This window comes from Heloderma suspectum, chromosome 1 (assembly GCF_057233095.1).
Source record: "Heloderma suspectum isolate Gila_16-S chromosome 1, 16-S_ref, whole genome shotgun sequence".
Taxonomy (NCBI): domain Eukaryota; kingdom Metazoa; phylum Chordata; class Lepidosauria; order Squamata; family Helodermatidae; genus Heloderma; species Heloderma suspectum.
Genome location: NC_139458.1, coordinates 371,587,119 through 371,599,644, shown reverse-complemented (window position 1 = coordinate 371,599,644; position 12,526 = coordinate 371,587,119). Strand labels below are relative to the sequence as shown.

General features: G+C 42.3%; 1 protein-coding gene across 1 annotated transcript in view; it reads left to right on the top strand.

The window, feature by feature from the left end:
* Positions 1–12,526, top strand: part of AKT3 (AKT serine/threonine kinase 3) — a 232,442-nt gene that overhangs the window by 193,460 nt on the left and 26,456 nt on the right. Inside the window, exon 11 of the mRNA XM_084828246.1 lies at positions 2,733–2,861. Within this exon, the coding sequence (XP_084684372.1) occupies positions 2,733–2,861 (129 nt within the window). The remainder of the gene's footprint in view (positions 1–2,732; positions 2,862–12,526) is intronic.

Here is a 12,526-nt window from a genome sequence, read left to right as displayed (position 1 = left end):
AAATTAGTATGTCAGGGATAAGGCAATGCTAAAATGTTGACATTGATTTTACATGTTCCAAGATTATTATTTTTCGTATGGAACAGCATTCGTGAATCCCTGCCTTCAGTGAAGTGATACAGTCTAGAAACTGCTACCTTTTCATGTTCTGTTTGTGAGAACTAGGCCTACATTTTTAGAAACTTGTCAGGAGCTGAAAATTGTAGTGTTGATCAGAATTCCCTAATGCCAAGGCAAATGGAATGATGCATGAACTGATCATCACCCAAGCTGGATAGTGCAGGGTTTTCAGAAAGAAGGTTGCCTGGATCCCCAAATCAGGAATAGAGTGCTCATCCTTCCGTTACTGAAATGGCCCACAGAGAATAGCGCAAACTGCAAATGAATCAGAGTAGGGGATATATAGAGGGAAGTGTCTCAGAACTGGAACATTAAGGTCATTTTAGGGGTAACACCTCAGTAGTGTCAGAGGACAACTGATAGCACCAAGAAGATTTAAAATCAAGGTATACAGGATGGTTCTTAATTGAGAACAGTGAGAGAAGAAAAAGTGGTAAAGACATTAATCCACTGTGCAGTCTTGCAATATATCTTTTGTAATATGCTATTTTAATGGAGTGATGGATGGCTGATCTGAGTGATCCTTCATCCATCAGGGATCTTTGGAACTCTCATAGATCTGCTTAAAATAGTAAAGCAAATTTCAGAGGAGGTGATGTAAAATACCATCAAAGTGAGTACACTGTGAGTACTCTGATGGAGGCCTCATCTTAAATATTTTTCCAATTTGTATGTGCATAGATACTAAACCTCCTTCATACAAAATCCATGCTTTTTCTGAGAAAGACAGAAAGTTATCAAAATCTTTGTACATGTTTAATACCTTAAAAGAGGAGGTGAAAGAGGATTAAATTAAAAAAGTGACATATTTGGGGATAATGTAAAATTGCTTAAAGGGATATACTGCCAGTTATCAGATGACACATGGACAGTTTACACAGCCCAGATAGGTCACCTCTATCTAGTATTATCACTAAATCCTGCCTGACATGGAACTTGGAGTGAATTGGAAGTGGGTCTGCTTGGAGGGTCTGGAGAGCCAGATAATAGGAATCCCCACAATATTTCCCCACCCATCTGAGCAGAATCTGCAAATTTGCTTGTGGCATATTTCCTGCACAGAGACCTACTGTGGGCTGATGGCATTATTGCTATGTGCTAGTGCTTAAGGGCTCAGCCCAAGCCTGGCCGAGTCTCTTGGCTGTTGTTACTACCACTGCTGTTCTTGAGGGTATTCATCCTTAAATCTATTAGTGAAGTGATGTCTGCAACAGTAGCACCACTACTTGTGCCATGCTAGGTGAGCACACTAATAATGATGCACAGGACATTATCAGTGACAGGCACAAAGAAAGACTCTCTGCTTTGCTCTTTGTTGCAATTTCTTTAAATATTTATTTCTCTTGCAAAGGAATTTCATACATGTCTCAGAGACACTCAGGCCTACGTAACAAAACTAACAGAAAGTGACAACCATACACAGATCACAAAAAGTCAGGGCTACAACCAAGTCCATTGTATTTGCTGTGGATAGGTGGGGCTTCTATGTGAACTGACATGGTGCTCTGTATAACTTATGGTACAGCTGGAGTCTTGAGTCTTCTAGAAGACAGTAGTTTTTGTAATTAGCATAATTCTTCCAATAAATGAATACTTTAAATAGATGAGTGTTAGTTGATAGCATTTGACCAGTCAGTTGACTAATCCTTCTTTTGATTGTCAAATGCCAACCCTGTTTCTAGAATCAGTATTTTGTTATTCAATGTTTTTATATTGAATAAAATATTGAAGCTACTATGAAAATGTTCTGTGGCACACCAGAATACTTCAGGCAGTTGAGCTCTTGAATATTATATTTGCTAAACTGCCACACTGATGAGATGGAGAACCTTCAGCTGATTAGGTTCTTTACAGCTAGGGAGGCAATAAGCTTCTCATTGTACACTCTGCTTGGATTATAGCATCATGGAAATTTGAGGGGGGGGGGGTTTCCATTAGGCAGCAATTGAATCAGATTGCCAACCGCACAGGGTTTAGCCCGCCAAAACAAGCGGTTGGGAATGGATCTAATTGTGACTCATCTAATTGTCTTACATCATATGGACTGGCTCACATGGCTCTGTTGATCATCCTTGAGGTGATGAGAAGCTGATAGACCACAACTTGCAGTGCCTCCCAGCTCTGTTTATGCCTCTTTAGCTCATTTCTCTGGGCATTCACCAGACTTTTTCTCTCTGATTACTGTTACAAAGAGAGTGCAAAGTCTGCATAGAGCTTGTTATCTGAACTATGAGGATAAATTAGCATATCTTCCAAATGGAAATACTGTCATAAAAACAGTAGTAATCGTATGAGAGTAATTATGGCTGTGTGGTAAGGACCAAACTAAACAAGACACAGGGTTTTGTGTTCAGATCATTTGATGTTTCTATTTTTCTTAAAGGTAGCTGCAGATGCTACTTGTTGACTCTAATCCAATTTGGGGGACACTGCAACTGCTTTAAAAAAGAAGAAAGAAACATTGGGAGATCTGATCATTTATCTCCCATGTCTCATCTAGCATGCTCTTAATTTTAGCAACATTGTAGTAATAGAAATGCCACATTTTAAAGGTATGATTTTTACTTCAAGGAAATATTAAAAGACAAATTTTGTGTATTTGTAAAATACAGTTAGAAAATCTAATGTTGGATAAAGATGGACACATAAAAATTACAGATTTTGGACTTTGCAAAGAAGGGATCACAGATGCAGCTACTATGAAAACGTTCTGTGGCACACCAGAATACTTGGCTCCTGAGGTATGTCAGCATTTTACTTTGTATATTTTAAACATGTCATTTAATCACAGGGTATTTTCTTAACAGTATTCTGTATATTAAATACTAGCAGATAATGTTCTTGAGGCTAATACTCTTATTGTAGCTTTTTTCTCATGGGAATTTTAAAAATGTGTAGTTTTAACATTAGCATGAGTATTTTAATTCAGTTAATACTTTCTATAGCAGAACTTCTTGGTTCCACAACCCCTCCGCAGGGGTGGAGGACCCATTAAAATGGTCCGCCCCAGGCGTCTTATGGATCCAAATGGATTCCTGAACGCGCTTGGGGATTCTCTGGGGCATGCCAACGGCCACTCGGTCGAGACCCTGGTGGGTGGCTGGAATGCCGCAATCACTGGGGCATTAGATCAGGTGGCTCTGAAACGCCCTCTCCCCCTGAACAGGGCTCAGACTGCACCATGGTTCAATCCGCGGTTACGAGCTCTGAAACAGGAGGTGAGACGGCTAGAGCGCTGGTGGTGGAAGTCTCGCTCCAAAGACGATCAGACACGGGCTAGAGCTGTATCTTCAGCCTATCACGTGGCGGTGAAGGCAGCAAAAAAGGAATATTATGCTGCCTCCAACGCGTCTGCAGAGTGCTATCCCAGGAGGCTGTTCCAAGTGGTCCGGAGCCTGGTCAGTCCTGTGGCTCCGGAACCACTGGAGCATTCTAAGGCCTCCTGTGAGGCCTTGGCAAGGCACTTGGCAGATAAAATTGATCAGATTAGGTGTGTTACTCTGCACGCTGTGGATACAGTTAGTGAGCAAGAGGCGGCCCGTGGCAAACTGGTTTTTTGGGATTGGTTCCAGCTTCTTCCTCCTGATGAAGTGGACAAGGTGCTTTCATCGGTACGGCCGACCACTTACTCGATCCTTGCCCATCTTGGCTCATTATGAGCTGCAGAGAGAGACTGGGTGAGGGGATCAAGGCGGTGGTGAACGCCTCCCTTGAGGAGGGAGTGATGCCATCAGCCCTCAAGGAGGCAGTGATAAGACCGCTCTTAAAGAAGCCCTCCTTGGATCCTCAAGTTTTGAACAACTTTCGCCCAGTCTCAAATCTGCCATTTTTTGGGCAAGGTGATTGAGCGGGTGGTGGCGGTGCAGTTGAAGGCACACTTGGAAGAAACTGATTATCTAGACCCATTTCAGTCGGGCTTCAGGCCTGGGCATGGGACAGAAACGGTCTTGGTCGCCTTGGTAGATGATATGGGGAGGGCTCTGGATAGGGGTGAATGCTCCTTCCTTGTTCTCCTCGACCTCTCAGCGGCTTTCGATACCATTGACCACGGTATCCTCCTGGACCGCCTGGAGGGGTTGGGCATTGGGGACACCGTATTGCGGTGGTTCCGGTCCTTCCTCTCTGGCAGGTACCAGAGGGTAGCACTGGGAGAGGAGGTTTCGGACCCGTGGCCACTTACTTGTGGGGTGCCACAGGGTTCCATCCTCTCCCCGATGCTATTTAACATCTATGTGAAGCCGCTGGGGGCTATCATCAGGAGGTTTGGGGTGCACTGTCATCAATATGCGGATGACACGCAGCTCTACCTCTCGTTTAAATCTTCACCAAGGTTGGCCGTAGAATCCCTGTCCAAATGTCTGGAGACGGTGAGCGGCTGGATGGGGAGGAATAGGCTGAAGCTGAACCCTGACAAGACTGAGGTACTTTGGTGGGAGTCAAGAGGAGTCTGGGGGATGTTGACCTGGTGTTGAATGGGGTACAGCTACCCTTGAAAGACCAGGTCCACAGCCTGGGGGTCATTTTGGACTCCCAGCTGTCCATGGAGGCTCAGGTGTCAGCTGTGAGCCGGACAGCGCTGTATCAACTCCATCTGATATGGCGGCTGCGCCCCTTCCTTCCCAACCATCTGCTCCCATCGGTAGTACATGCCCTGGTCTCCTCTCGTTTAGACTACTGTAATGCGCTCTACGTGGGGTTACCCTTGAAGACGGTTCGGAAGCTGCAGCTGGTACAGAACACGGCGGCTCGCCTGATTAAAGGCAGCCGCCGGCGAGATCACATCACTCCAATGCTGAAGGAGTTGCACTGGTTACCAGTTGTTTTCCGGGCCAAATTCAAGGTGTTGGTTTTGACCTTTAAAACCCTATATGGTTCCGGCCCAGCCTATCTTAAGGAGTGCCTCCAGCAGCACCAGACAGGCCGCTTAACAAGATCAGCCTCGGATGGCCTTCTCTCTGTCCCATCAGCCAGGACAGCTAGACTGGTGGGGACGAGGGAGAGGGCCTTTTCTGTGGTTGCCCCCACTCTGTGGAACTCCCTCCCTAGGGAACTCTGTCATGCCCCCTCTTTAATGAGCTTCCGTCGTGCATTAAAAATGTTGTTGTTCAGGCAGGCATTTGGGGTGGGTTAGGGTATTTTAGAAAATGTTTTTATTGTAGAATTTTATTGTTTTAAACTGTTTTTATTGTATGTTGTACATCGCCCAGAGTGGCTGGGTGACCAGTCAGATGGGCGATTAATAAATTTAATAATAAATAAAATAAATAAATAAAACCATAAAAAAATTTTATGCAAGTTAATTCCTGTGTACTTTTAATTGTATAGGAAATGTCTTTTTCTTTAAAAAGAAAGAAAGGAAAAAAACCATACATCTCTGTTTTTTTAAATGCAGCTATCTAAGTATAGCTGCATCAAAAGAGAGAATCACAAACTAGATGATTGAAAACCATAGGATGGGAATTTTAGATCCAAGGAAAGGCTGGAGTAAATTCAATGAATGCTGCTAATGTATCTGTACATGAAGACTTAATCTGAGAAGTTTATATATTGCCTACAAAATGTTTTACAGTATGAACAGTTATGTTTTTGCCAAGCTTTCATTAATATTTATCTAAATATATTTCTTCATCAACTTGAGACTGGGTTTTATCTACCAAGATCAAGAAGATTTTGAATGAAGGATTTCCCCTTTGGTCTTTCTGTTCTTCCTGCTGTGAGGGGAGCACGGGATGTATATGCAAGCCCAGGGCCTGCTCCAGATTTCTCTCTAGGGGCCAATAGTTTCTTCTCTGATAATATTAAATTCAGTGAAGAATGCAGACTGTAGAGGGATGGGGAGGCTTGAAATGTATATTTTCACAATCTCTAGGCTAGTGTTTCTGACGAGTTGGGTAAGTAAGATATTGACCTGGATTGGACGACATGACAACCCACCATGGGTTAATTAATCCTCGGGGTGCTGCGGCACATGCTGGCTGGGTTCACATGACACAACAAGCCATGACAAACCCCAGCCAGGGCTTGCATATTCATAAGGGCAGCCAGCATGGGATGGGGAGAAAGGGGTAGAGAAAGAGGAGCTCAAGATTGCTCCTTGCGGGTAAATTAACTCATAATGGGCATGATGTGACTATTGCAACATAGCCCCCTGTGGCAATAGTGGTGGTACTACTGCTTCCCCAGCAGCTACTATGCTTTCCAAAGGGTTGTATCTAATGGTGTCCATCCACCAGCAGAACAGATGCTGTTGATGGAACATATTGTTCCCTCCCCCCTACAACCTCCCCCCATGCCCCTGAAATCTGCTCTGGAGGGTTGGGGACTTTCTGGAACAGACTGGAGGTGAGGGTAGGGAGGAGAGGAAGGGCAAATCTTGTTCTGCTTGCATGACATGGATGGAGCCCATAATATCGATCTTCTTCACTATACTAGTCTCATGGTATACAGTAGTCTACTTTAGATATAAAGAAAACCTTCGCACAGCCCATCGGTTGGGCTTTGACATTTATGCCAAACTTAAGCTGCCAGAGCGTGCAAGTTAATATTCTCAATAGCTACTATACAAGTATAGAATTGCTGCTTTGCAAATTCTCCAAAGCTTAAACACAAAAATCTTGTGGAAGTGTTGCCAAACCTCTGCTATATAACTGTGTTTCCTTTATTTGTCCCTCCTGCATGTCAACAAGAGCTCTAGTAGTAGGCCCAGTGTGTGAGCTGGTACTTTACCACTGCTGAAGCTAAGCAGGTATAGAATTCATCAGTCCCTCAAATGAAAGATCATTGGAAGCCCCATGATATAAATATTTATATTCATTGAGAAACATGGCAAACTATTCTTTGGTTACTTGTTTGGTTACTTCCAGCTTTTCTGTTGAGTTAGCAATACTTGCTGAACCCTCCAATTGTAAAACAGTTTGAAAATCAAGTGTAGCTCATATGCAAGACCCAACAAAATTAAAAGTGTTAAATATGTTTTTGGCAGTTCACTTTTATTATGCCCAGTCTTCAAATGTACGAGCAGATAATCATCTGAATGTTAGTTATTTTTCACATGCTTATGTGATCACACAAAAAGTACATGCTAAAAAGAAGCAGATGGTGACAGATGGGGAAGGTTGAATAAGGTGGTTTTGGAAACCTAGAAAAATGCACTTCTGTAATATAGTGTAAAAATAAAAAATTATTTGATTGCCAAGTTAGAGCTAACAAAACAAGAACTCAGGATGAAACCTTGATTGGAAATGAATTTTTTTTACAGTAATCCTGATAAAATGTGTGTGTTACTCTCAAAATTACATTATATATCTCACATATTGTATAATGAATAAATAAGAATATGTTCCTATGCACATGTTCTTGGGAGTAAGACCCATTCAACTTAGTAAAACTTACATTTAAGTAAACATGCACAGGATCAGGCCATAAGAGTAATACTATTTAGTCATCATAAAAAAAACCTTATCCTCCAGAAGGTATGTAATTTTAAGCTTCAGTTTTTCTGAGGCATAGCTTTTATAGAACTTGATTTTGATATCTCAGAAGACATATTTTGTGAAGCTAGCTTTGATACAATTACTTATGTATTAATATAAGTATCCCAAAATATCTTCTCTGAGTAATTTCATTAATTTCAGATTTTTTAAAACAACCCCTCTTCGATACAAAGGATTTTCTTGAGCCCCAAGAAGGTAGTTTTGCTGTTTTTCAAACTTTTGTTTAAATTAACATTGGGTAATACTCCAGTCCTGAGTTGTTTAATTTGGAATAGCCACTAAGGATACAGTGAAACTAGAACTGAAGGGTAGAGTCAGTTAATCAGTCAGATTAATTGATTTAAAACAGGGGATTCCAACACAGTGCTCGGAAGCACCACTGTGCCCCCACTGAGGCAACCACCAAGCTATTTCCCCCATCTGTAAGTGAATGGAGCGATTTATCTACTTATTTTAATAGAAGGGGGAAATGAAAACTGGATGGAGAGAGGGCAAAGTGCACCCCCCAAGGATCCTTGGAGCAACAGGATCCTTGGTGGGGGATAGACTTCACTCCCCATCCAGACGATTTTCATCAGGGGGGCTTTTTCTCACCCTGTGTAAGTTAGTGGAGTGATTCTTCCATTAGCTTACATAAGGAGGGGAAGAGCCTCTCCCTGCTGAAAATTGGCTAGCGGGGGCAGGGGGAGCCCTCTGCCCAGCAAGGACCCTCAAGGCAACAGCGTCCTTGGCAGGGGATGGACTCCCCCTCACCCCCCACAATTCCTCCATTAACCCTCCCTGCCAAAAAATCCTCCTTGCCAAAAATCAGCTGGAAGGGGGCAACAAGGTCCTTGGTGGGGGGTTGTCTTTGTCCCCCCTCCAGCTGATTTTTAGCAGGGAGGGGCTTTTTCTTGCTTCATGCAAAGGAATGGAGAAATTGCTCCATTCACTTGCATCAGCATGGGGATGCAGGGTCAGGGCCTGCTCCAGATTTCTCTGTAGGGGAAGTATGTGATCAGGTCCATAGTTCCTACCCTAATAATATTCAATTCAATGAAGAATGCAGAGACTGCAGAGGGAAGGAGAGGTCTGAGATATACATTTTCACTATCTTTACCTAGTGTTTTTGACCAATTTGGTAAGTGAGATATTGACCTGTTTCAGATGACGCGACAGCCCACAGGGGATTAATTAACTCTTGGGGTGCTGTGGTGCGTTCCTTCCACTGTAATGAATATGCAAGCCCTGGCTGGGGGTTAAGGGGAGATCAGCACACAGAAACATTCATCCAGAGATTACACACACTCACCGTAACTGCCACTTTCCCAGTTAGGTGAGATGAGTGATAGTAAATATGTTTACAGATATGATAGCTGTTTATTGCCTTCCAAGCAACTGTACTAGATGAAGAGGAAAAAGTAAAAGAAGCCTATGCAACTCAAATATCCCTAGGCAACCAGCCTATCTAGGAATCAGAACTTTGTCATTTTAACCCTCTGAGTGTCATGTCCTTTTGAGTCCTGATTGATCTTCGCCATTTGAATTCATATTTTCTAGGTGCTCCTGTGAGAATTCAGCTTGGTAAACAAAACATTTGCATTCAGCTTATTCAAATTAGGGGGCACACCTGTTTACCAGACTTTCACCAAAAATGCCTCCTACTTCATATTGAAGCATTTTTCTGGAAAATAGTCCCAGTCTATTTTAGGTTAAATGCAGTTTAGCATGTTCTCCAAACGCGAAACTGTGATTAATCTTAAGTATGCTTAGTTGAAACTAGACAAGTTTATACAGATTAAATGTTACAAAGATTAACCACACTTTGTCTGGGTTTATATCCCTTATGAATATACAGTGGAGGTGAGGAATAGATTTCAGGGATTAGACCTGATAGACAGAGTGCCTGAGGAACTGTGATCGGAGGTCCGTAACATTGTTCAGGAGGCAGCAACGAAATCCATCCCAAAGAAAAAGAAATGCAAGAAAGCCAAGTGGCTGTCTGATGAGGCTTTACAAGTAGCTGAGGAAAGAAGGGAAGCGAAACGCAAGGGAGAAAGGGGAAGATATATCCAACTGAATGCAGAGTTCCAGAGAATAGCAAGGAGAGACAAGAAGGCCTTCTTAAATGAACAATGCAAGGAAATCGAGGAAAACAACAGAATGGGAAATACTAGAGATCTCTTCAAGAAAATTGGAGATCTCAAGGGAACGTTTTGTGCAAAGACGGGCATGATAAAGGACAAAGAAGGCAGGGACCTCACAGAAGCAGATGAGATTAAGAAGAGATGGAAAGAATACACAGAAGAACTATACAGGAAAGATCTTAATGCCCCTGATAGCCATGATAGTAATGTCCTTGATAGCCATGATAGTGCGGTCACTGAACTTGAGCCGGATATCCTCGAGAGTGAAGTCAAGTGGGCCTTAGGAAGCATTAGTAACAACAAAGCTAGCGGAGATGACAGTATTCCAGCTGAGCTATTTAAAATCCTAAAAGATGATGCTGTTAAAGTGCTGCATTCAATATGCCAACAAATTTGGAACACTCAGCAATGGCCGCAAGACTGGAAAAGGTCAGTTTACATTCCAATCCCAAAGAAGGCCAATGCCAAAGAGTGTTCAAACTACCGCACAATTGCGCTCATTTCACATGCCAGCAAGGTGATGCTCAAAATCCTACAAGCTAGGCTTCAGCAGTATGCGAACCAAGAACTACCGGAAGTACAAGCTGGGTTTCGAAGAGGCAGAGGAACTAGAGATCAAATCGCCAACATTCGCTGCATCATGGAGAAAGCAAGAGAATTCCAGAAAAACGTATATTTCTGCTTCATTGACTACGCTAAAGCCTTTGATTGTGTGGATCACAACAAACTGTGGCAAATTCTTAAAGTGATGGGAGTACCAGACCACCTTACCTGTCTCCTGAGAAACCTGTACAAGGGTCAAGAAGCAACAGTAAGAACCAGACATGGAACAACCGAGTGGTTCAAAATTGGGAAAGGAGTACGACAAGGCTGCATATTGTCACCCTGCTTATTTAACTTATATGCAGAGTACATCATGAGAAATGCCGGGTTGGATGAATCAGAGGTCAGAATTAAGATTGCCGGGAGAATTATCAACAACCTCCGATATGCAGACGATACCACCCTAATGGCAGAAAGCGAAGAGGATCTCAAGAGCCTCTTGTTGAGGGTGAAAGAGGAGAGTGCAAAAGCTGGTTTGAAACTTAACATTAAAAAAATGAAGATCATGGCATCTGGCCCTATCACTTCCTGGCATATAGAAGGGGAAGAAATGGAAGCAGTGACAGATTTTACTTTCTTGGGCTCCAAGATCACCACAGACGGTGACTGTAGCCATGAAATTAAAAGACGCTTGCTCCTTGGGAGGAAAGCTATGGCAAACCTAGACAGCATAGTAAGAAGCAGAGACATCACCTTGCTGACAAAGGTCCGTCTAATCAAAGCTATGGTTTTCCCAGTAGTAATGTATGGCTGTGAGAGCTGGACTATAAGGAAGGCTGAGCGCCGAAGAATTGATGCTTTCGAACTGTGGTGCTGGAGAAGACTCTTACGAGTCCCCTGGACTGCAAGGAGGTCCAATCAGTCAATCCTAAAGGAAATCAACCTTGAGTGCTCATTGGAAGGACAGATACTGAAGCTGAAGCTCAAATATTTTGGCCACCTAATGCGAAGAGAAAACTCTCTGGAAAAGACCCTGATGCTGGGAAAGACTGAAGGCAAAAGGAGAAGGGAACGGCAGAGGATGAGATGGCTAGATAGCATCACCGATGCAATGAATATGAACTTGAGCATGCTCCGGGAGAGTGCGCAGGGCAGGAAGGCCTGGCGTGCTGTGGTCCATGGGGTCACGAAGAGTCGGACACGACTGAACGACTGAAACAACAACAACAACAACATGACATGGCAAGTTGTGGTTAATCTAATAAGGAAGCCAAAGCTTCAGAACACCTCCTCACAGCCACACTGGAGAAAGGAGGAATGCATGAGCAAGCACAATGCTCACTACAGCCCTTTCTCATAGCATCCAAACGCAGTCCATTGAAACCCAGAAAATTCTCTAATGCTTTAAAATGCAACTCTTTCCATAATCAGATATCACCTATTTCACCAGTCACATACTTTAGTTGTGGTTTATAAAAGAACTAAGATGCTGCTTGCTATGACACATACATGAATTATGTAGTAATCAGAAAGAGCATGCTTCAGAACTGTTGTTTTATTCCTGTGCAAATTTTTGTAGATTTAGTCCATTAAATCTCATAAGTTTAATTAAGTTTTGTTTAATCATCTTACAGCGTGAATTAAAATAAGTAAATAAGTCACAAAATGGTACAGGTAGGGCAAATTGTGTTTGAATGACATTACAAACACTAACCAGTATATTCCTATTACACTTGTGCAATCACATTCCACACATCAGTAATAGTAGTAATGAATGCACTATTTGGAGGAACTATCTTTTTTCCTAATACAGTACTGGAAAAGTAAAATACTTTTTAACAAAGTGCAGCTACAAATAAAGTCACCTTGACAACTGGTCAGTTCTTGTACTGATGATTAAATAAATCTCTGCATTGCTGCTAGGTTTTATTCTGGTTGTACTGTTATATTGTGGTTTTAAACTTTCATATTTTATATTGTTTTATGCTGCACTCTGTGGTTTTAATTTTTATGAACCGCCCAGAGAGCTTCGGCTATTGGGCAGTATAGAAATGAAATAAATAAAAATAAATAAAATATTACAAACAGATTATGCAGAAAAGCCATAGGATATTGTTTTTATTTATATTTAAGGAAAAACTTTCCAGAAATGTTTGACATTTTAGTTTCAGATATATTCACAGTGCATCATTTATCTGGTAAGTAGATTTGGGACTTGATTGAGTCTAGCATAGGAATAGCACC